Source organism: Leptonychotes weddellii, chromosome 3, assembly GCF_054177405.1.
Source record: "Leptonychotes weddellii isolate Sample4059 chromosome 3, ASM5417740v2, whole genome shotgun sequence".
In the NCBI taxonomy this organism is placed as follows: domain Eukaryota; kingdom Metazoa; phylum Chordata; class Mammalia; order Carnivora; family Phocidae; genus Leptonychotes; species Leptonychotes weddellii.
The window spans coordinates 5,689,397-5,712,160 of NC_138371.1; the positions used below are offsets into that span (position 1 = coordinate 5,689,397).

General features: G+C 55.9%; 1 protein-coding gene across 1 annotated transcript in view; it reads right to left on the reverse strand.

The window, feature by feature from the left end:
* Positions 1 to 620: 620 nt before the first annotated feature.
* MROH2A (maestro heat like repeat family member 2A) overlaps positions 621 to 22,764 on the reverse strand; it is a 36,589-nt gene continuing 14,445 nt past the window's right edge. Inside the window, exons 13-35 of the mRNA XM_081815293.1 lie at positions 21,941 to 22,060; positions 21,605 to 21,727; positions 20,243 to 20,395; positions 18,987 to 19,109; positions 17,962 to 18,041; positions 16,256 to 16,364; positions 15,371 to 15,466; positions 13,250 to 13,354; positions 12,016 to 12,139; positions 11,432 to 11,550; positions 10,452 to 10,604; positions 9,896 to 10,050; positions 7,639 to 7,798; positions 7,366 to 7,559; positions 6,870 to 7,007; positions 6,259 to 6,373; positions 5,014 to 5,160; positions 4,691 to 4,873; positions 3,982 to 4,137; positions 2,398 to 2,529; positions 1,652 to 1,754; positions 1,322 to 1,387; positions 621 to 803 (exon numbers count right to left, since the gene is read on the reverse strand). Coding sequence (XP_081671419.1) covers positions 682 to 803; positions 1,322 to 1,387; positions 1,652 to 1,754; positions 2,398 to 2,529; positions 3,982 to 4,137; positions 4,691 to 4,873; positions 5,014 to 5,160; positions 6,259 to 6,373; positions 6,870 to 7,007; positions 7,366 to 7,559; positions 7,639 to 7,798; positions 9,896 to 10,050; positions 10,452 to 10,604; positions 11,432 to 11,550; positions 12,016 to 12,139; positions 13,250 to 13,354; positions 15,371 to 15,466; positions 16,256 to 16,364; positions 17,962 to 18,041; positions 18,987 to 19,109; positions 20,243 to 20,395; positions 21,605 to 21,727; positions 21,941 to 22,060 — 2,976 coding nt within the window. The 3' untranslated portion in view covers positions 621 to 681. The remainder of the gene's footprint in view (positions 804 to 1,321; positions 1,388 to 1,651; positions 1,755 to 2,397; positions 2,530 to 3,981; positions 4,138 to 4,690; positions 4,874 to 5,013; positions 5,161 to 6,258; positions 6,374 to 6,869; positions 7,008 to 7,365; positions 7,560 to 7,638; positions 7,799 to 9,895; positions 10,051 to 10,451; positions 10,605 to 11,431; positions 11,551 to 12,015; positions 12,140 to 13,249; positions 13,355 to 15,370; positions 15,467 to 16,255; positions 16,365 to 17,961; positions 18,042 to 18,986; positions 19,110 to 20,242; positions 20,396 to 21,604; positions 21,728 to 21,940; positions 22,061 to 22,764) is intronic.

Below are 22,764 nucleotides of genomic sequence, written 5' to 3' on the forward strand. Positions count from 1 at the left end.
TTGTATAGAAGTTACATTTTAACCGAGTCGGATAGCTTAACCCTTTTATTTTTTCTGGCATCTGCTGTTAACTTTTTGGAGAAAACCTAGTCTCAGGATTAAAAATACTCTATTGTCTTGCATCTTTGCTTTTCAAATTTAGGTCTAGGAACCATCTGGAGATGTTCTGCTCGGGCACGAAGGGGATAACGCCTGGTTGTACGCCCCGTAGCTCTTTCCTCCGCCACCCCCACCCCCCGCACCCTGGCCGCCGCCCTCCTTACTCGGATGCCTATCACAGTCCCTGGCAGCGCAAGGGTGGGGTTCTGGGGGGCCGAGGCTGGACAGCGCCTGCCTCCCCTCACTGTCTGGCACAATGCCCGGCAGCGGACTGCACCAAGGTGGATTCAGACCCTCTGGGCCGAGGGGGCTGCCGGACACTCGCACACTCCGGGGAAGCGTTGGGACCAAATTCTCCCTCTGCCCCGCTGTCTTGGCTCTGGCATGTTGTCACCTCACAGTCAGCAATCTGCGCTCCCAATGGCAATGGAGGTTTATTTCAAGGGGAGGAAAGAAAGGGACGCTGATTATTTTAGAATGATGCTTTTCTTAACAAACTAAATTAAAAATGTTTTGCCTTGCTGCAGTCCGGCTGTGGTTTGGCACTCCGAGGAGGCAATTTACACTTCACATTCGAACCGTCTAGCAAAATCCTCCGGGGGAAGCCAAAAGCGGGTGCTGGCTACACGTATCCAAGATTCTGAGAGTCCCCAGGGCTGCCTTGCGGACCCCAGGGTCCGAGTCGAGCTGCAGCTCCTGGAGAGCTGAGAGTGAGCACAGACAGGAGAGAATCAGGACCTGGCGCAGCCGGGCCCTCCGCCCTGGGCGGCTCAGCTGGTGGGAGGCCTTCCCCGCCTCTGCCCCAGCCACCTGTGCAGCGCGGGGCTCATGTGGGCTGCAGAGGGGAACCCCGTGTTTGCAGGCAGAGGACGGCAGGTGGGGCTGTGTCTGCACACACGTCCCCCCATCTGAGCTTCCGCTACGTCTCTACCAGGGACAGAAAGATCATCCACAGAACCCGAGAGCCGTGTGGATCAGTGGAAGGATTCAGGGTGGAAACATTTCGTAAATATTTATGATGGGGAGGTGGGCAGGAGGCCCCGGGGAACGAAAGGACTCCACGCCCAAATAGTTGTCTTCCTGGAAAGCCCTCTGCAGGCTCATGCATCCCTCCGCGCCCCGATTACACAAGGAAGGGTCGGCTGGCTCTTCCCCGGGCGGTTTCTCTAAGATCCCCAAATGGGGTTAGTGGGCTCAGTATGATTGAGCCTCTACTACTTACAATTCCTTAATGTCAGAAAGTCCAGTTTTCTCAGATGATGTGCAGACATCTGCTTCATAATAATTCCTAAAACGAGAGCCAGCGAAATGCTCATCACACAAATATTATGTCAGTGAGAGAGTCTGTTTTACCTTTTGAGATAACTGTTTAGGACTCCGCTGAAGATGCCTAATTGAGAATCAGGCAGGTATGAAGCAAAGTGGGGTAGGACGCAGAGAAGGGGACTTCCACTGAGTCTGGCCCTACCCTGCTGCCTGTCCCCCCTCCCACTCCAGGTGCGGGGCTGGCCCTCAATGTCCCTCCCGCATCAGCAGACATCCTCTCACTCACCTGCCAGGTCACAGGCAGCAGTTCTGATCCTTGGCAAGTTACTACTGACGTAGGTCATTGTTTCTAGCAAGAAGCTGTAGAGCACGGCAGGTTTCTTCTGAGTCTGCAAAAGACACAGGATGAACAGAGCCATGGAGGATGAGGTCCTAGAGATCGGCTACTCACAGAGTGTGTTCCCATCTGTCTGATGTGGGAGGGTCTGCCCAGAAAGGGCAAGCGCTCATCCCAGCACCACACAGCAAATTAGTAGCTAGACAACTCAAGGAACTTCAGACCCCTGCTACATTCCATCTGACCAGAGAAGAGATGATATTGTCTGCAAACGGCGTGGCTATCCAATACCGTGGCCACTGGCCATATGTGGCCCTTGAGCACTTGAAATGTGACCAGTCTGAACTAGGTATGAAGAGCCTCCTGCATTTTGATGACAGAAACTCAAAAATGTAAAATATCACACTGATAATTTGTACATTGATTACATGTTGAAATGACAATGGTTTGGATCCATCGGGTTGAGTCAAATCTATTATTCAATTTGGTTTCACCTCTCTCACTTTTCTTAACGTAGCTACCAGAAAACGTATGGGTATGTGGCTTGCATTGTGGCTCTGTTGGAAGGTGCTGGTCTTGACGCTTCACGTCCAGAAGGTGAGCACAGGGTCGGAAGTCTACGGCAGCTGCGACCCTAAACCCCAAGCCCCAGAGCAGCCAACCTCCAACAGGCCCGTGGCCCTCAGCTTCCTCACCAGGATGGAGCACAGCGTTGTCTGGAACACGGTCATCTCATCAGCCGCACTGCTGTCCCTTCGGCCCGAGCTGCTCTCCAGGGCCTTCCAGCCCCAGAAGTGCACACACTGAAACATGGTGGCCATGCAAGCCTGGAGGGACACCGGGCCAAGGATGGAGGGAGGGCGTCAGGCAGACCAAGGGGGCTCACATGGCGGGCTGACATTCCACCGATAGGCCAGAGGGCAGCCCCGGAAAAGCCTCAGGAAGCCACAGAAGGGTACCTGGGACCGGAGCCCTGCCAGCCTATATAGTGGCTGTGTGTGCATTTACGAAAAACCCCTTAGAGGCAGATGCAGCCCACTTGCCCCCTCTGCCAGCACCTCGGTGCCCTCAGCAGCCCTGCCTGGGTCCCGCCCCTCCAGGACGTTGGCGTCAGGAGCCTGGCGGGGACCGGTAGCACCAGGGTGAGCTTTCTCATCCCCAGACCCTCTCCGAGCACTGCAGCAATCAGGCCCCCTGGCCTCTGGCCTCCAGCCCCCAGCGGGGTTCGGCCACAGGAGGCTACGACAGGAGACGGGGCGGGGGGGGGCGCGGAGAGAGGCTGGCTGGCTATTCCCCGGGGACAGGAGTGGCAGCAGTGTGGCTAGGACCGGCCCTGGGGCTTGCCTCCCACGTGGTCCCCCTGCCCCGGCCCCTCTTGGCTGTTTCTTCGTTAAACACTCTCGGTCACCCTCCTGGGTCTTCCTTCCCTGAAGCCCACCCCACGGGACAGCTGCTGAGACAACGTGAAAGAACAGTGTGAGCCAGTGATGGATTTGTGAGGAAAGCGTCTCTGAGAGGTGACAATTCATGGCCTGGGTCATCAGTGTCCCCGAGGCAGAGCAGGAGTCGGGAGGGATGCCCTTACCAACCTACACGTGCCACCACCCCACCCCGCCCCGCGTGGACCCCCGCAGGATTCTTGGGACCCCAGAACCGGAGACCAAGGCGCTAGTTGAGCATGAGCTGCTGAGTACCCCGCAGCTCACTGGGAGGCGGCAGAACAGCCCCTAATCTCAGCCCCCTCCCCGTGTCCCTCCCCAGTCCACATAGGAAGACAGACATCAGGGTCAGGGGCCTGCACGGGGTGAGGGGCAGCCATCAGACAGGTGGGAGCTGGGGGAGGAGCTCAAACAGCAGAGGAGCTGGGCCTCCGTTGGGAGGAGAACCGCGGTGTGCAGGGCCAGGCCGGGCACCCCTCCCTCGCCACCCCCAGCAGCCCCAGCACTGGCCTGCCCCCCGGGGAGCCGCTGAGGAGGGATTTAAGGTGAGTTTTAAGCGTCACCAAGTCATCACACCCAAGAGTGATGGCAAGCTATAGAATCCACTGGAAGAGAAGGGCAATGGGGCAGAGGATGCCTGCAGGCAGCCACCAGAGAAGAAAGCTACGCCATGTGCCCCCACAGAGCGGTTTGCGGGTCGTCTGAACGGCCCCCTCCCCAGCCTGGCATGAGGAACCGGGCTGGCCGAGAGAGGCGGGGCAGAGACCCGCTCGCACGTTCTCCTTTTGGGGCCAGCGGCCCCCACACTTTGGAGGGAGGAGGGAGGAGGGCGCGTCTTACCTGGGCTGCGTCCGGGAAGGGGTCCTGGCAGTGCAGCATGAGGGGGATCCAGGCTCTTCTCACTTCCTCCTTGAAGAAGTGCTTCTTGGAAATCCTGACCACCTTCGCCAGCTTCCCGAACAGGACAAAGGCTTTTAAACGCAGCAGCTCGCTCTCCTGTGGCCGAGATGCACAAACGTGTCCTGAAATCCGGGAAGCGGGAAGCCCAGCAAAGCCCTAGCTGCTCTCCGTGGACCCTTTCAGCCACCTTGGCCCCTGCAAAGGCTTCTGGATCGTTCCACCAGGGTGGAGGCTCTCCTGCAGGGCTCTCAGGACTGGGCACCATTCTGGAACCTGTGACCTTCTCTTCCCCAGAGAAGGGCCGTGTCGGAGGCGAGGGCCCACCGCCTGGCAGAGGGCCCGCCCGGTACCTCCCAGGTGCCCGAAGAGCAGCTGTAGGCTGCAAGGAATTCGAAGGGGAAGCTCACACCCTAACAGCGGGGGAGGGGGCCCATGAGTCCCAGAGCAAGGGTTTCTGGTGTTCTTTCACAAGATCCCAGGACCAGCTAGCGGATGCATTGGCACCAAGGCAGACCTGCGGCCCCTTCTGTCCCTGAGCATGCCTCTTCTTTAGGGGAGAAGAAGTGCTCAGCCATTGGCTGAGGAGGCATTTGGGGAACCCCCCCAACCCAGAGAGCCAGGGCCCAGTGAGGCAGTAAACTAGACTCACGTTGTCAAAGAAGGCCCTGCACTGCTCACAGATGATGCCAAACGAGGACCCCATGTCCCCCTCCCGGAGCTCAGGCAGGATCTTGGCCAGGGCCTCCATGCCCTCGGAGGTCACGCTGGTGTTCACGGGCTCCCTCAGGGAGTCCAGGCACTTCTCGAGCAACAGCTTCCGGTACTGCCTCACCTGGGGGAGGGGGGGGACCGCGAGGAGCTTCAGTCCCCACCTGGTTCACCTCCCCGCTTGACCAGAACACACCAGCCCCGGACCGTCAGCCCGCCGGGCCCTGCACGCCGGGCCCCTGGGCTCAGGGCCGGACGCAGCACCTTCTTGGGGGCACCAAGGGCCATGTTGCCGAGGGCACGCAGCGAGAGCACCCTCAAGGCCTCGTCCTCCTGGTCCGCGCCCTTCTCCAGCATCAACACCGTGGGCTTCAGCAGCTTCTCCTGGTACAGAACCGGGTCGCTCATGAACTAGAAGAGAGAACTTTTCTCAGCCACAAGACCGGACGTGTGACTAGATCCAATGCACAGAGCGGTCTACTGTGACTAGGAGAGGACCCGGAGCCCCAGCTCCTCAGGACCAACGCGTGGCTCCAGCTGGGGCCCCTGGCCAGTCACTTAGAATCCCTCCGAGCCTCGGCCTCCCCACCTGCAAGAAGGGGCTGACACCGGAGCCTGCCTCACAGAGCTGTTGTGAGGCTTCCTAAGGAAATGTGTGGGGAAAGCCTCGTAAGCGTGACCTATAGGAACAGGTTCATTCAGTGAACCTGGCAGAGCAGCTCCCGCGTGCAGGAGCCCGGCCCACTGGGTCTCAGCAAGGGCATGAGCTTCACTCCTCCGGGACTCAGAGAGTCACAACCAGCTCCCAGCACTCAAGGTGTCCGGACCTCAGGCCAAGGGGGACGCCCCTGGCTTGCGTGTGTGTGTGTTTGTGTCTGTGCGTGCGTGCACACATACGCACATTTTAAATAAACCTAAAGAAAACTAAACACCAAATTGGTGACCCCAAAATGGGAAATTTACGATCCAGCCCTTTATAGAAAATGTTTGCCGACCCCACACTAGGAGGATGTTGGGCATATCGGGAATCATGCAGTCAACACCATTTCTCCTAAAAGTTTTCTGGCCAGTTCCCGCAGGACCCTGTAAGAGCCTCAACTGCTCAGGAGGGTCGCTGGGCCCCGGTGGCCGTCACCCGCCCCCCTTCCCTGGCCTTCCTGCCTGGCAAAGCCTTGTTGGCTCCTCAAGGCCTCCCCACAAGGCCTTCCCCAGCACCATCGATCCCGGCGAGAGCCACGGTGCCCTCATCCGGGCCCCTGGGTGTTGCCGACACTCAGCACAGCACGCCTCACTTAGCTGTGCACCCCAGGTCTCGGGACCCCTTTCCCCACAGTATGCACCCTGATCACTCATGTCCCCTGGGGGGTGGGACAGTCACCTGCCCATTGACTCAGATGGCCCTCAGAGCCTGGGCTCCTGCCCCTCAGAGGAGCCAGGGCAGGGCGTTGGTGGGGGGAAACCAGCAGCCCCCGCCCCAGCTCACCCAGCCCTCTGCGCCCTGAGCCTCACCTCCACGCAGACCGCCATGCTGCTGATGCAGCAGCTGAGGACATCCGAGTCCATGCCTCTGAGCACCAGCTCCGACAGTCGCTGCCTGTACCCCTCCATGCTCCGCATGCACAGCCTGCAGGGGGGATGCAGCCGAGGGGTGGGGAAGGCCTCTCAGCCGCTGCCCTGCAGAGCTGCTCTGCGGGCACGCACCCCCCAGGGCACATCCCTTAACCTCTCTGGGCCTCTCCCTCCTCGCCAGGGGGGTTTGGTCAGGGTGTCGCTGGAGTACCTACTTTTCATTATTTTTTCTAAAAAGGGACCAGAATGAGGGCCACTCATGAGTGACCAGGACCCAGGAAGTAGCTCTCCGTCCTGGCCCAGCTTGGAAGCCCCGTGTGGCCTTGGGTGAGCCCCACCCTGCCTCTGACTTCACATCTCCTGTCTTGGAGCAGAAAGGGTTGGAATAAAAGATTCCCTTTGCCCTACACGCTGCCGTCCCAGAGTCTGGAACATGGGTCAACTTGGCAGTCCCTCAGAAGCCAGGCATTCAGCCGTGACCTAGACCTTCCAGCAAGAAGACGAGGGCCCCGCAAGTCCCGCTGCCCAGGCCTGGGAGGCTGGGTGCCCACCTGGTGAGCAGGCCCACCCCTTGCAGGAGTGTGGAGCTGCTCTGCAGGAGGGCCCACACGCCCTGCTCCTCCAGGGTGTGAACCAGCTGCTCATTGTTGAGTCTTCTGAACAAAAGCTGCATGGACTTGATTGTGATCCTGGAAGAAGGTGCGACTATAGCCCGACGAAGCTGCCCCACTGGGAGCACCCACCGCAGGGCAAACGCCACACCCAGGTCGGAGAAACGGGGGTCCCCATGCCTGCTGGGCCTAGCTCAAGGGGCTAAGGGAGATCACATGAGGGAGTGCATCTGCAAACAAAGAAAACCACACCATGCTGGACTCATGTGAGGAAAGGTTGTAAGATCTGCTTCCAGAAACTTCTCTCCACCAGGAGAGGACCACAAGGCCTCTTGGAGGTGGTGGAGGTGACTCTTGGGGTCCTTGACTTCGAAGAGGCAGCGTCCAGCTCAGGCCCACTGCTTTGCACCCCATGCCCCTCCACCGTCGAGAGCACCTCTGCAGATTGATCTCCTCGGGCAGCGTCCCCGTGTGGACCAGTCTCCATGTCTTCAGGACAGGCGACACAGCTTCTGGCCCCTGGCTACTGCTGAGCTGCAGTAGGAGGGTGTAGGCGAGGTCTGGGAAGAGGTCCAGGAGCTTGTCGTCCATATCCATCTTCTGGATGAGAAGGTGGATGGTGCACAGTGTCTGCAGGGAGAAGGGGTGGGGTATCAGGGCTCCTACTCAGAGCCCCCAAGGAGCCCTGGGGCCTGCCCCTGTGACTCACCATCAGAGGATCCACCGCGGCCAGGCGCCAGATGTCAGCTTTGGACGTGGCATTGGCCCTGGGGGTGAACCTCGACTGCAGCCGGCCCATCAGCCCATGGAGCATCGTCCAGGCAAAGGGCACGTTCTCTGCCACAGCCAGCCACACCTCCGTCAGGTGGCTAACCAAAGACAGGAGACAAAGCCACTGTGGGTCTCCCGCCTTGGGCCCTGGCAGGTAAGAGCCTCTTTGGACCCCCAGGCAGCCCCCTAAATAGGGGTTGGACTCCGGAGGCTGAACCTCAGGGAGGTGGAGTGCGTTGCCAAAGGTCACATAACCAGAACCCAGGTCCGTGACTCCATGCTCAGCTCCCTTCCTCTGCCACGGCGTCCTCGGACACGCAGCCCCACCGCTAGATGACCTTAGAGGTCCCCACCAGGCCTCCTATCTAATGACTTCATAGATCCATCCAGCAACAGCTGCCAAGTACCCAGTTTGTCAGGCTGGTCCTAAGCAGCTGGCTGATCGCAAAGCACCTCCTCCTCCCAACACACCTTTGAGGAAGATGCTTTCAGCTCCGTAGCCCACACAAGAGGAAGGGGGGCCTGCAGAGGTTAGGTGCCAGACGACAGTTTGAAACAGGCCCCCCATCCCCAAGTCCAAGCCCGTGGCTCTGCTGAGAAGGGAAGGTCCCCAGGACAGCGACTTCACAGGCCCGGTGTGCGTAGGTACAGGGGAGTGGGGAGCCGGGGGGGCTCTAAAGGGCTAAAGCAAGTCCACCGAGATCAAATCGAACAAGGAGAGGTGCAGGCAGCCTATGTGAATCCACAAAACCAAATGCACAAGTGCGGGGAGGTGAGTTTGGGGGTTCACGTGGCTTGGCGCCTGGTGGAAGGAACTGAACGGACGGTGGGCCCATGAGCTCACCAGCAACCGCTTCCCATGAAGAAGCCCTTGGGGTGTAAGGAAACAAGAAAGCAGGACGTCAGCCTGCAACAGCAAGAAATAACCACATGAGCCTGGGGGAGCCAAGGCCCCAGCTCCGACGTCCCCAGACCCCTGGCCACAGACCCTGTGAGGTGAGGACAGGGCTTGTTCTGAGCTTCCGAGCTCGGGGCAATTTGTTACACAGCGAGAGCTAACCAGTGCAGGGACAGCCCGCGCCACCCGGCCACCAAGGCCACGCTGCACACTGTCCCCCACCCCAGCGCTGCTCTGAAAGCCACTAACCCCCACCAGATCAAGCAATCTGCCCTGTCCTCCCTCCTGATGAGAAGCCAGGCTTGCGTTTCACACGGGGCAGCCCTCGAGGTTCTTGACCTGAGGCCTCTCTGTTCGTGTCACAGCATGCTGAGTGACACCCACCACCTGTCCCTCCCCCTACAGTCTCAAGGCTTTACTTCACTCGGCAGCCTCGGCTGATCTGGGGACACCTGACCACCCCTTTCTGTGAGTCCTGGTCCCATCCTAAACACACTCCCCCAGGCTGGTGAGATCGTGCCGGCTGCCGGACACCGTGACAGAGCCACAGGGACTCAGCTGTCTGCACATAACACCGAGAAGCAGGGGGTCAGGCTGCTTTAATGGGAGGCCACCTGAGGGGCACCTGGACCTCCCTCTCAGGGCCGCATGTGGAAGGAAAGAGGGACAGACTAGGGGCACCTGGGTGGCTCAGTCATTAAGCGTCTGCCTTCGGCTCAGGTCATGATCCCAGGGCCCAGGGATTGAGCCCCGCATCGGGCTCCCTGCTCCGCGGGAAGCCTGCTTCTCCCTCTCCCACTCCCCCTGCTTGTGTTCCCTCTCTCGCTGTGTCTCTCTCTGTCAAACAAATAAATAAAATCTTTAAAAAAAAAAAAAGAAAGAAAGAAAGAAAGACGGATGGAGTGGAGCTCCTCCAGAGGCCCACTCAGGCCTTGGTGACCACATCCTCAGGTGTATCCTGGGGAAGCCCGAACTTGGAGGGGGCCCGGAGCTCTGTCCTCTGCAGGGAATGAAAGGGCTGCTGTGGGCAGAGTCCAGAGGGGATGACCAGGACACGTGAGAAGCTACGGGATCTGGACTCCAGCTCCAGAGGACGGAACTGTGACGTTGGGGCTCCAGGTCCGTGGTTCCCAGAGGCTGTACCTCCCACAGGAGATGCAGGGAGAGGCTTGGACCCATCCCAGCTTCAGACCTGGCACTGCTCGAGGGCCCTGTCCTCTGGGACACATCCATGGTGGTGAGGTGGGCCTGGTCTGGGGCGCAAAGGGGGCTGTGACTCCCTGTCCAGGGCACCCACCTCTCCATGGGCAGGGGCTGCCTCAGGAGCGACGTGAGGACAGTCTCCTGGTAGTAGTGTGCCAGCAGGAGGATGCCCTCAATGAGGAGACGCCGCACCTCCAGCTGATCCACCACGGGCAGCTGGACCAGGATGGCGCCCAGGATCTCGGCCACCTGGGGAGGGGCAGGCATCAGCGGCACAGCCTGGACCCCCATGGCCCTCTGCCCTTGCCCACTGCACACCCCTCCTCCAGGGCCCCTTCCCCAACTGGATGATGGGGAGGCTAAACCACCAGCGCATCCTTTGGTCTCTTCCCGGATTTGATCAGGTTTTCTCTATGGAAGGCAGTACCCTCCAGGAGAGCGAGCCACGGGCCTCTAGTCTGTTGTCCACCTACCAACTGGGCTACCTTCACCTTGTTTCTTTCTCATTCTAGAACTCTACTTCCTCCTCCTCTTTACAAGGAAGGGTTTGGGGAGACCTCAGCAAGCGTAGCTGGGCCCTTGCTTGTCCCTCTAGCCTGGGTATACTGGACAGCCCCAGGCCCTAAGTGGCCCAGCCACGTCTCTGCCACCTTGTCCTCCAGTTCCTTGGCCCGCATCTGGAGGAAGGTGCCAATCCAGGTGACGGAGGCCTTATCATGCTGTAGGTCCAGCGCCCCGATGTTCTCACAGAGCTTCTGGATGAGCGAGACCACCTCATCACAGTTAAATTGCATGCAAGCCACCTAGGACCAGAGCAGACCACTCCTGGGGTCCAACAACCAACTTGCCACCACTGACATGCCCCCCACTTCTGCCCAACACCACGGCCCCAGCCCAGCCCCCCATCCTCTCTCAAACCATTGCCAGGGCCTCCTCCCCACCTCCCTGCCCCGCCCAGTCGCCGACCTTCTCGGGATGTTACTCCTCTACCTCAAAGACTCAAAGCTCAGCCCGGCTTTCCAAGTCTTCCGGCATGTGCCCCCAACTTCTCCCACACCTCACTTACCTGACACCACCCACCCCACCTGAACCCCGCTCAGGAAGCTCCACCCAAACGTTCCCCATCCTGTCTCTACCGTCCTGCAGCCTTCACTCGGGGTGTGCCCTGAGCCCTGACCCCCTGCAACCTCCTCCTGCCACCCCTAAGCCCCCTGCTCCAGAAAGCGGCCTCTGCCCCCCGAGGCAGAAGTGACTCGGCCCCTCTGCAGAGTTCGGGTGGCTCTGGGCATTCAGCCATCAGTGTGCCCGTGTGCTGACACCTCTGTGCGAGGCTCTGTGTTTAATTCTCTCTGGGGCCCTCCACCCCAAGTGCAGCACGCCATAGGGATGGAGACAAGGTAGGCGGGGCGAATTAAGTACCTACTATGTGCCAGGCACCACAGTGGGGATTTTAGATATTGCAGGCCATTTAGGTACAGAGGGCATGAGCTGGGCCAAAAGCCATGGGAACTGCGACCTCGGGAGGAAGAGGAAGGCTGCCTGGCCAGGCTGAACAAGGTCCCACACCCCAGAGATGGTCCAAGCACCAGAGTCCAGCCCAGGAGCCCACACCGCCTTCCCAGCTCATCACCTTGGCGATTCTGGAAGATGCACTAAAAATCTTCTCCACATCCAAGCCCTGGAGATCCTCCTTACATTTTGCAAGCTCCAACTCCTTGGAAGGGCCCCATGAGGAGCAGGTCTGGCTTGCTGTTGGGAATATAAACAATCAGAAGGACAAAGGGCCCATCTACAGGCCACATCAGGGTGGCCTCCTGGCCTGGCCCACAGGGCTCCTTGGCTCCGCGGGCCTGGGCCACCCTTCAGTGTCTGGACATCCCATCCCTTCTTGCTTTTGTTTTCATTGTCCTGTTCCCCCAAACCACCTCTACACACAGCTCTGGGAGGCTACCAGCCACCAAGCCAGAGACAAAGTCTCCCCCTTTGAAGCTCACCACCCTGCATTCACCCCTGAGCTCATCTCTGGTCACTTCTGCTATGTCCTTGGAAGGAAGTTTCTCCTTCTGGAAACTTCCATGGCCTCTGAGCGAGCTCTGCACCCTCTCCACCACTCAGCGAGAGTCCATGCTCCCCCAGGATAGCCCCACAGCTGACTCCCCTGCTCTCAGACCTCCCTCCCAACCTCGATGTCCTGATGTCTCGCCCTCCCCATACCATGAAGTTCCAGCAGGCTGGACAGGACACCCATGGAGGCCATGCGGGTTCTTCTATGGGAGTCACAGGTACAAGGGGCGACGAGTCCGACCAGCGAGCCAAACTGCCCCAGCTTCAGGGGGATCTGAGGGACAGGAGACCTCAAGGCTCACACCCTCTGTCTGCTCACGCACACCTGGTGCTGCCCAGGGGCAGCGTAACAAGCAGCCAGAGAGAGTGAGCCCTGCTGGAAAACACCCCAGCGGCGCCCCTGGAGGCTCAGCAGCCAGGATCCGGGGAGTCTGGCTCAGGACTTGCCCCTCTGGCCTCAGGCCCAGGCTGTGTATCAGGGCACCTGCCTTGTTCCTGTAACTGAGCCCTGGGTTCAAATCTGGCCTCCCCCGCTCACTAGCTGTGTGACCTGGGCAGGGTGCGGAGCCTTGCGCCCTTGTGTTCCTCATCCATAAAGGGGAGATAATTCACTGTGCTTCCTCTTCCAGGAGATGTTGAGAATTGTGTCAGAGACTCCAGACAATGCATTCTGCACAGCATCTGGGTCCAAACCTAGCATGAGGCTAGGCTCTGGCCTCGCTTTGCTGGGCCCGGGGCCTCCCCCTGAACGGTGCTCCCAGACCACCAGGGGTGCTGTTCATCTTGTTCTCACCATGCACCAGTCCCCCGACCTGAGGCCGTCCCCACACCCCAGGCCCCGTGCCCCAGGGACACCATTCTCCCAACGCCATCACTGAAGGCCAAGCCATCAAAGAGCATGAGGCCAACAAATGTACAAAGAGAGGTCTCATTGAGCCAGGTCAGAGGGTTAATCAACCAAAACACCTCATTGTTTTTCCAGATTTTGTGACGTTTGTGGCACTTGTCAAGCTCTGTAAAATTTGTGATTTCGTCGGGGTTTATTTTCTAAGTAGATATTCCCTTTCCTAACCAATGAGATATTTGTAAGTGTGTGTTCTTTTTCTTAAAGAGGGCCCTCACCGCTGTATGAGCCGCAGGCCCCACCAAACCTGGATCCATGCTGAGCCACGGCCCACCCCTCTCTTGGCACCCACAGAGCCTCAGGGTTAGCTCCTCGTGGGGCCTCCTCTGCCATTCCCAAACAAGACAGCGTCTTCCCAAGGGACTCTGCAGGGAGCAGAACTTGATTTCAAAAGTGTCCCCTCTTCTCATGAATAGAGACGGGAACTTTTCTGTGGATGCCAGAGCAGCCAGCTGGGGGATCGGGTGCTCAGGGACTCACGCAGACACCGATGCTTTGCACATAGATCTGCATGAGATGGAGATGGAGTTTCATGGCCTTCTCCCGCTCCCCTTCTTTCTCCGACAAGATCCACTTTTCCAGGAGCTATGGGTAGAGCCCAGAACACAGAAGGGGCCATTAAAATCCCAACACCAGCCTTTCCCAGCCAGCCATTGCCCACCTCGTCTCTCCACTCAGAGTCTGACTTTCAGAGGTGTTGGTTAGCTCTAGACACTTCTGGTTCTCTTTCCAGGCACCCCCATGAGGGAGATGAAGCTGTGGGCAGAGAGGGTGTCCCCACTATCCTCACCAAGATGGCACTTGGCTGATGTGTTTGGCCCTACTCTAAATGTTTGCCTGCAGGTCAAAGTCCAAGAGCATAACCTGCCTTGCACTGCAGGGCCTAGATGTTCATGCACACAGTAACAGAGCTTAACAATACATGAAGCAAAACTACCACAACTGAAGGAGAAAGAAACAAGTCCACAGGGAGAGTCAGAGATTTCAGTACCTCGTTCTTAGAAACTGATAGAACAAGAAGACAGAAAGTCAGGAAGGACAGGGAAAACCTGAACAGCACTACCAATCAGCTTGGCCTGATATTTAGGAACACTCCACCGGACACAGTACACAGATGCACAAAGAACATTCTCCAAGATAGACCATTCTGTGCAATAAAGTAAGTCTGGGTTGACTTAAAAGGATTCAAAGTATACAAAGTGTGTCCTCAGACCACAATGGATTTAAAACGGGAATCAAAAACAGGAAGATCTCTGGAAAATCTTCAAACATTTGGGATGTTCTAAATAACCAAGGGTCCAAGAAGAAATCAGAAGAGAAAATAAGATGTGTTTTGAACTGAAACAAAATGAGAACACAACATATGAATATTTATGGGATACAGCAGCAAAAAACAAAGTCAGTGGACTCATACTACCCACTCCTGATCACAAGACTTATTATAATGTTACAGTAATCAAGACGGGATGACATCAGTGTAAAGATAGACAAATACATCAATGGAGCAGAAGAGGTGCCAGAGACAGACCCACACATACATGATCAGTTGATTTTTGACAAAGATGCAAAGATAATTCAACGGAGAAAATTCTCTCCAACAAATGGTACTGGAACAACTGGTTGTCTGTGCACAAACAAACAAACTTTGATCCATACCTCACACCATATACAAAACTTAACTCAAAATATATCCTAGACTTCCTTGTGAAACCTGAAACTACAACCTCCTAAAAGAAAATCTTTGTGACCTTAGGTCAGGCACAGATTTCTTAGATGGAATGTCAAAACCATGATCCATAAAAGAAAACGAATGGTAAATTAGACTCCGTCCACATTTTAAAACTTCTGTTTTTCAAAAGGCACTGTGAGATCAATGAAAACGCAAGTCACAGACTGTGGGAAAATATTTGTAAATCACATATCTGATAAGGACTTGTATTCAGAATACATAAAACCTCCGAAAACTCAATAATAAGAAAGCAAACAACCCAATTAAAAAAAAAACCTAGCCAATACCTTTCAAAAATGCCAAGATTATGGAAAATAAAGGAAGACTGAGGAATTGTTCCAGATTAAAGGAGATTAAAGAGACATGGCAAGTAAATGCACTGTGTAATCCAGTTTAGACCCTGAATCGGAGAAAATAGCTATAAAGGATATTATTGGGACAATTCATGAAATTTGAATATTGGCCATAGATTAAAATATAGCATTGTATCAACATTACAATGCCTGATTTTGATCACTGTACTGTTGTTTTCTTGTTCTTGATGTCTGCAACTAACTCTCCATGGTTCAAGAAGTGTGTGTGTGTGTGTGTGTGTGTGTGTGCGTGTGTGTGTAAAACAAGAAAGAGAAGGGAAGAGAAAGAGAGGAAAAGAAAATGTGACAACTATTAAGAACTGTGAATCTGGGTGAAGGGTATATAGGAGTTCTTCACACTGTTCTTATAACTTTTCAGCAAATCTGAAATTTTACCAAAATAAAATTACTAAAGCAATCTTAACACATACCCCAGTTTTCCATGGACTCTGGCCCTCAGGCCAGCTTTCTGGGAGGGGTGGACATCCCTGGCTCCTGGCCCTCCACCAGGGAACTCACGTGTACCATCTCCTGCAGCCCCTTGGGGTCCAGCTGCCTCTGCATAAGGCTCTCCATCAGCTGCTCCAGGGCATGCTTCGCATTTGCATACAGGGTCTATGGCCAAGAGAGGAAAGCACTGGGCAGCAATGAGGGGTTGTGCACAGCCACCCACCAGGACTCTGCAAGGATCTATACCAGGGCTGAGAAGTTTGAGGTGGTCTGAAAATCATCCCTTTACTTCTGCTCAGACTGGGTCATTTATACCCATAGTCTCATGTGACATATGAGACAACCTCTGAAGAAGAACCCATTTTACCAAGGAGGAAACTGAACCCCCATAGCCCAGTTCTTCTGACTCCTCATCCGGGACCAGGACCTCAAGGCTACCTGTTCACAAAAGGTCTGTCATTCTCCTCCACATTGTTTTTGGGAAACAGCCATCCAGTTAGGAACTACATTTCCCAGCACCCCTTGCCTCTAGTCATACCATGTGACTGAGTTCTGGCCAATGAAAGGTGGGCAGAGTGGCTCATAAATCCTCCATACTCTTGCTCTTCCTCTCCAGGCTGGATGTCAGTACCCACAGGGGACCTTCGGCCATGCACTGAAGATGGTGGGGCCTCTGTCAGCCTGGTTCCCAAATAACTGCCTGCAGCAGCTCCATCTCCACCCCCACCACCAATTGGACTTCACTTGAGTGAAGATCTTGTTAGATCATGGAGACTTGAGGGTCTAGCTGTTACAGCAGTTAGCATTACCTTATCCTAACTAATAGGGCCTACTGCACTTTGCTGCCTTTAACCACTCACAGGCGGTTCAGGATGGTGGGCTCTCAGCACTGCCCAAGTTGTTGTAAACTTCCAAGTCCTGACCCAGAAAATGCGGTGGCCCCGAGGGACCTACCTGAATGGACTCATTGTCCTCCGCTGGGGGTTGGAGAGAAATTACAGAATGAATACTGATATCCATCAGCTCATTGTTTTCCTCTGTGGAGTAGAAAGGCTTCAGATTGCTAAGGAAAGAAGAAGTGACAAGAGGAGAGGTCAGAGGGGAATTGAGACCCTGCTACCCCACTGCCCAGGGAGGGAGGGAGAGGCCAGCTTCCCTGGCTGGAGGTGCAGGCATGCATCCTTCCCCAGGGGTGCTGGGTCCACCCAGCCCCCAGTATCCAGTGACTGGGTCTGTGATGGATGGGGAGAGCCAGGGGCCCAAGGTCAGCTCTCCCACTTGCTGCCTGCTCGGAGCCTGTCCCTCTCCTGCTCAGAAACCTTCCGTTGCTCCTCCCTGCCTGTAACCATAGACTCCACCTCCCAGGCTGGCCCTGGCCGAAGCATTTTCAAGTGTAACAGCTGCATTAGCAGGACCAGTACCACCTTGGAGCTTCTTAGAAATGCAAACTCTCTGGCCCTACCTCAGAGCTACTGAATCAAAAACTCCGAATGGAGCCCAGCCATCTGAGCTTTAGTGAACTCTCAGGGGTGGTACTTGATGCATGCTAGCTCATTCTTCTCCTATCCCTTCATCAATAGTTCTCAAGTCTAGGTGCATACTAGGATCACCTAGAGAAGCTCCGAGGTGCCCAAGGGCCACGTCCAGGCTCCAGGGATCCTTATCTAAAGGTCTGGGGTGGAGCCAGAGTACCAGTATTGTTCACAGGTCCCCGGTTGGCTCTGTTGTGCCTCCAGGATTGGGAGCCACCATTCTGCTTAACTTTAAACTCCTGCCCCCCAAAGAGGTCCTGTATTTTGCCCAGCCGGGAGCTTCTAGCTCCTACCCAAATCCTGCTATTTTGTGTCAGATGCCAAAACCTTCCGATCGCCCCTGTCGTATCGACAAAATTGTATCTTGTTAGTAGCCCCCCCTTTCTCCGGTCTTAGATTTTTGTTCTTATTATTCACCCACAAACACTCAGCTCTGACCTATAATTCCTTCTGTATGCATTCATCTTACCTCTAAGTCCCCGAAGAGATGTTTGTGAAATTTACTTAAAATCTGCCTATGTGCGGCCTCTTAAGGCAACAGGGGGTGGAAAAAACGCAACAGGTAGTTCTGCTATGAGCCTAAATAATGCATCTGCCCCCACAGGTGCTGAATTCCCAGAGACCACCCAACCACTTCAAACACTGATGTTACATAACTTCTTCCCCCTTCCCCGCCAGTGAATGGACAGCTCCAGGAAGGCAAACCTGGGGTATTATATTATTTTGTATTAACTGTATCAGTACCATATCAATCAATAAATTCCTTGACCCTGCCCAACCCAACTAGAAGGATGCTATCTCCCTGCTATCCTATTCAGTGTCATTGTGTGATTTCTTGCTCAAAATACCCCTAATGGACCAAGGAACAACCCACCCACCTGCCAGTCACCTCCCAACCCAGGAGAAGAGCCCAACTTGAACTACTGCTGAGAATTAGGGAAAAGACCTGGTGGAAGCAGACCCCATCTCCTAGGGCGGCCCACTGCCCCCAGAGCTGCCCCCCAAGAGCCCTGCTACAGAGGCGGGGAGGCAAAGTAGGTGCGACCCGCCAAGGAGCACTGAGGGGTGGTCTCAGACTCTGCCCCTACCCTCGGAGACACTTGGGGCCGGAACAGGGGCCCAGCTCACCTCAGGTGCGAGAGGGCCTCCATCGCCATGGTCCGCACGGGAGAAACCAGGCTGTCGGTGGCTTCTGCCTTGATGGTGGCCTGCCCAGCACAGCAGGGCGGTGAACGAGCCGCCCAGAGCCCGCCGGTGAGGACAGTGAGCGTCCTCAGGGCCTGGCGCTGTATGGGGTGCAGACACCCCATACCACATTCTCTCTTTTTAGGATCACCTGGCCATTAGCATTTTAGGGGAGGCAGCCAAATCTGGTGTGGGAAGGAGTGGGGCTCCAGACAGGCCGGGGGCTTCTCACTCAGGCCTGCTGCCTCCTTGCTGTGTGTCCCCGGGCAAACGATTCCCCTGCCCAAGCCATCACATGTAAAACAAGGCCTGTTTCACGGGACTGTGGCCGGCTAGCGTGAAATGGCACACGGACAGCTTCTGGCCCAGAGCGGGAGCGGGAGTGTTCTCTCCCTTCTCGGGGCCTCCTGTTCATCCATCCCTCACTTCCCTCAGGGTCGGCTTCCGACGCAGGGGCAGCGTTTCCAGGGACCACGGCATTGGAGGGGCGTGGGGAGGGCCTGGGGCTGAAGGGCAGTGGCTGCCCACACCTCCATCCGCCTCTGCCATGGCTTCTTGCCCTTAGTCAGTCGACATCTTTCTAGAATTTACTGAAGCTCTGTGCAAAAAGAGCTTTGAGACCTGCCTGCAGCCGAACCTGCCCCCTAGATCTCCCCTATGGAGAAACACGGGGGCTACGGAGGGGCAGACCCAGTGGACTTCCGTCCCCCAGCCCTGAACCAGCCACCTCCGGGCACCACCGGATTCCTGGCCATCACACCCTTTGTCAGATAGACAAATCTCGTACTCAGAACTCCTATAGTTGGATGGAAGCTGAATCGAGACAGCGAGGGGTTTCAGGGACCCCTGCAGCCCCCTTGTCCCTCAGACGCCCTGAGGAGCTCTAAAAACCTCTGACCAAGGAGAAGTTGTCCAGCAGTTAGACCCCAAAACTGCCCAAGACCAAGGAAGCCCCCCACCCAGCTTACCATTATAATGCCAGTAAGCGTCATCTTTTGGGCAAATTGAAAGTCCTCCAGGTCCTTGATGTTTTTGATGGCGTTGGTGACTTGCACCACACTCTTCATGAAGGCCATTTTGAGGCAGATGTCCTGTGCCCAGACCAAGAAGAGGACAAGGAAGGAGCATGCTGTGAGTGAGCCCGAAGACCCCAAGCCACAGCCCTCATAAGGACCCTCCGTCCGCGCCGAAGAAGAGGCAGGGTCAGGGGCACTCTGAGAGATGACAGGCCTCATTCTGTCCTTCAGCCACCTTGGCCGAGCATCTGCCACATGGCCAGGATGCCAGCCAGGAGCTGGACAAGGCACGGACCTCTGGGCCCCTCTGAAAACACCATCTCCGTCCGGGCCCCCCAACCTGTGCTGAAGGACTGCCATTCCCACCAGGGGGCACCTTCACTGGCCACGGACACCAAGCCCTGTGGGTCACCACAGAGACGGAGCAAGTTGAGATAAAATTGTTTTTGCTTTTACAACATGGATGAGCCTTGAGGACGTTATGCTAAATGAAACAAGCCAGTCACAAAAAGGCAAATACTGTGTGAGTCCAGTTCCTTGAGATTCCTGTAGTCAAATTCATAGAGACAGAGAGTAGAATGGGGGTTGCCAGGGGCCGGGGAGAGGGGGCAGGAGCATATGGTCAATGGGTGTGGGGTTTCAGTTCCAGAAGACAAAGAGTTCTGCAGACAGCCGGTGGGGACAGTCGTGGGGGACGGCAACGTGAAGGTACTTAATGCCATTGAACCACGTGTTTAAAAATGACTACAATGGCAGATTTTATGGTACGTGTATCTTACCACAATTTTAAAAACAATAATGAAATGATTTTTGCTTTATTCTGTGTTTCTGCCTCCTTGCCATTCCAAGAAAGTAGCAAGTCCCTCGGCCTCCCTGAGGACAGCCCCACTTCTTGTCCCTTGTTAAAGGGCTTCGGTCAGGTGTCAGGAGGGAGGAAGGCAGAGGGAGTGAGCAAGGCTGGGAAGAGGGGGTGCTCATCCTGTGACTTCTGGGACCCACGCTCACCCGCCCAGCACTGCGGGCAAAGGAGGTCCCCCATTTCCCCCCGCAGCAGAGAACACCACAGTTTGAGGCCATGGGCTTCCCAAAAGCTGGGTGTTGGGTCGGACTCCCAACTGTCTGCTGGGTGGGGATGGGGTGTGCAGATAACGAGGCAAGTGACTCTCTACCAGCCTGGCTCTGGATGGGGGGGTGGCTTCTGGGGTTACCTGGCAGCTGCTGGAGTAGTGATGAATGATCTTCGCGGTGATGGGGTTGTCCACGTGGGTGAGGAGCATCTGGGGGTGGCAATACAAGGCCACGCAGCTGTACATCACCATGAGGGCGCTCTTCACCGTCTCCCGCCTCCAGGGCTGGTCCTTCTGCAAGCCCAACAAGAAGAGGAAGGACCACTGGATGTGCGCGTGGGAAGGGGGGTCTGCTCAGCTGACCCTCCGAGGGTGAGCAGGGCCGCCCTGGCTGCACATGGACAGGCTCTGGTCACGTGGCCAAAGGAGCCGTGGAGTCGGCAGAAAGTGCGCCAACTGATCGCTTTCCGGGTGCCTGAAACGCTCATTCGTTTACTCATTCATTCAACATAGCTTTATTGAGCACCTACGATTTGCTGGGCACTGGGTACACAGTGGGGAGCCGCTCCCACCAGGGCCGACCCCCATGGAGGCTTCAGTCCAGCGAGATGCCATTAGCTGGGAGCAGGTGGTTTGTGTGGACACCGCTAAACAGAGGCCTCCTGGACACTCCTCCATGCCTTCACCTGCCAGGCACCCGCTCTGGGCCAGGGGCTCTCGTGACACTGGGAATCCAGTGGGAACAAGCCTAGGATGAGGTGTTGTAGGCCACCAAACCCACCAAACCCACCATGGAGGGTGGGCAGGGGTGCCCATGCCCTGCCAGGCCTCGAATAGAAATCCACATCTCCGGGAGAAGCTGGGCCAAAAGCCTGAGACACTCTTAGTTCTCCCATCCAAACTACCAGACCCCCAGGGCAAGGGTTCTAGGTCAAGGCCAAAGTCTGAGGCATCGATGACTCTGGGTGGTTGCCCATCGGGGCCTCAGCCAGTCTGTGGCTCTGTGTCTTGTGGCAGAGAGGGGCAGCCTCCAGAGGCCGGCCCATGGCTTCACCACTGGCCAGCTGCATGCCTTTAGACAAGCTTCAGCATTCTCTTCTATAGGACAGTGGGCATGAAAGCCCCTCCACCCGAGGGCCATTGATTCACTGAGGCAGAGCTCCCAACACGTGCTAAGTACCCACTGAGCACTACCTGAGCAGCTTCTTCAGATCCACTGGGTCTGCGTGAGGCCTGGGACCCTGCATTCGCTCCAGCACCCAGGGTTGCCCCCGTTGCTGCTCTGAGGAGCCCACGGCGAGCACTCCTTTGTAATAGCTGGGTCCTGAAAAGGCCCACCCTGTGCTCTTTCGATTACCCACCAGCAACAGCTTTGTTGGAGGAGGCCTCCAGGTGATCCTGAGGGGAGTTGGCTCTTGAGATCTAGCAAGAACTCGGCTGAGCGCGGAAGGCACCGGTCTACGAGGCCCCCGGAGACCGGACTATGGAGGGAGGGTGACTTACCCGCCAAGCGCCGATCTGCCAGGACTGCTCCGACTCCTGGATCCTCTCCTCGAAGTCATGGAGCACATTCAGCACTGTCTTCACCTGGCCTCGGGCACACAGGCCAAAGCACAGAATCACGCCCTGCAGGGAGACCCGGCCAGCTGGGGTGAGGGAGGCGGGCAGGGACCAGAGGAGGAGCTCCCCCCATGTACCTACACACACACGAACGCACACACACACACCAGTATACACACATGCACGCATACGCTCACACACACCCAAGCATGCATGTGCCCATAACCCCTAGGAGCAAAGGGGTCTGGTGGGTAGGAGGGGGCTGCAGGGCACCCTCACCTCCCGGTCAAAGTCGTTGCCATAGTCTGTCTTGTACAGCAGCTCCAGGAGCAGCGCCTCCACCTTGTCAGCCTCCAGGCCTGTGGCCAGAGCGAAGCCCAGGGCCCGATACAGAAAGCCCTGGAAAGGCGGAGGGACAAAAGGAGCTTCTGGCCTCTCTGCTCTGTGCTCCAGGGTTGTCGCCGTGGGGAGTCCCCTACCTGACACTCTAGATCGTTTGTTTTAATGCGCAGATATCTATGCATGTCGTAGAGTCTTTAAAATAAACATTTAGGTTATTCTGGAGGTTTGGACTGCTTACAGACCAGCACATTATAAATAGTGGAGACCAAATTTCCTTCCCATAGCGGTTGAACCCGTTTTCTCTCACACTAACAAATCTAAGAGCACCTGGTGATGAGCCATGCTGATCAACTTTGCACATTCTCACCATCCAGTCTCTGAATCCCTGCTGTATTCTTTGCTTATTCTTCCTGTTTTTTCTTCTACTTGTAAGAAGAACTTCGTGTGTATATTTGGAAAAACAACAAGAACAAACATGTCTTATTTCACTTAACTCACACAGCAAGTCCAGACTGTAGATACGGTTGCTGTTTTGGGACATGGAAAAGCAAGCAGGAGGTGGCAGAACCAGGATTTTATTTTATTTTATTTTATTTTATTTAAATTTAATTTTATTATGTTAGTCACCATACAATACATCATTAGTTTGTTTGTTTTTTTACATCATTAGTTTTTGATGTAGTGATCCACACTTCATTGTTTTCATATAACACCCAGTGCTCCATGCAGTATGTGCCCTCCTTAATACCCATCACCGGGCT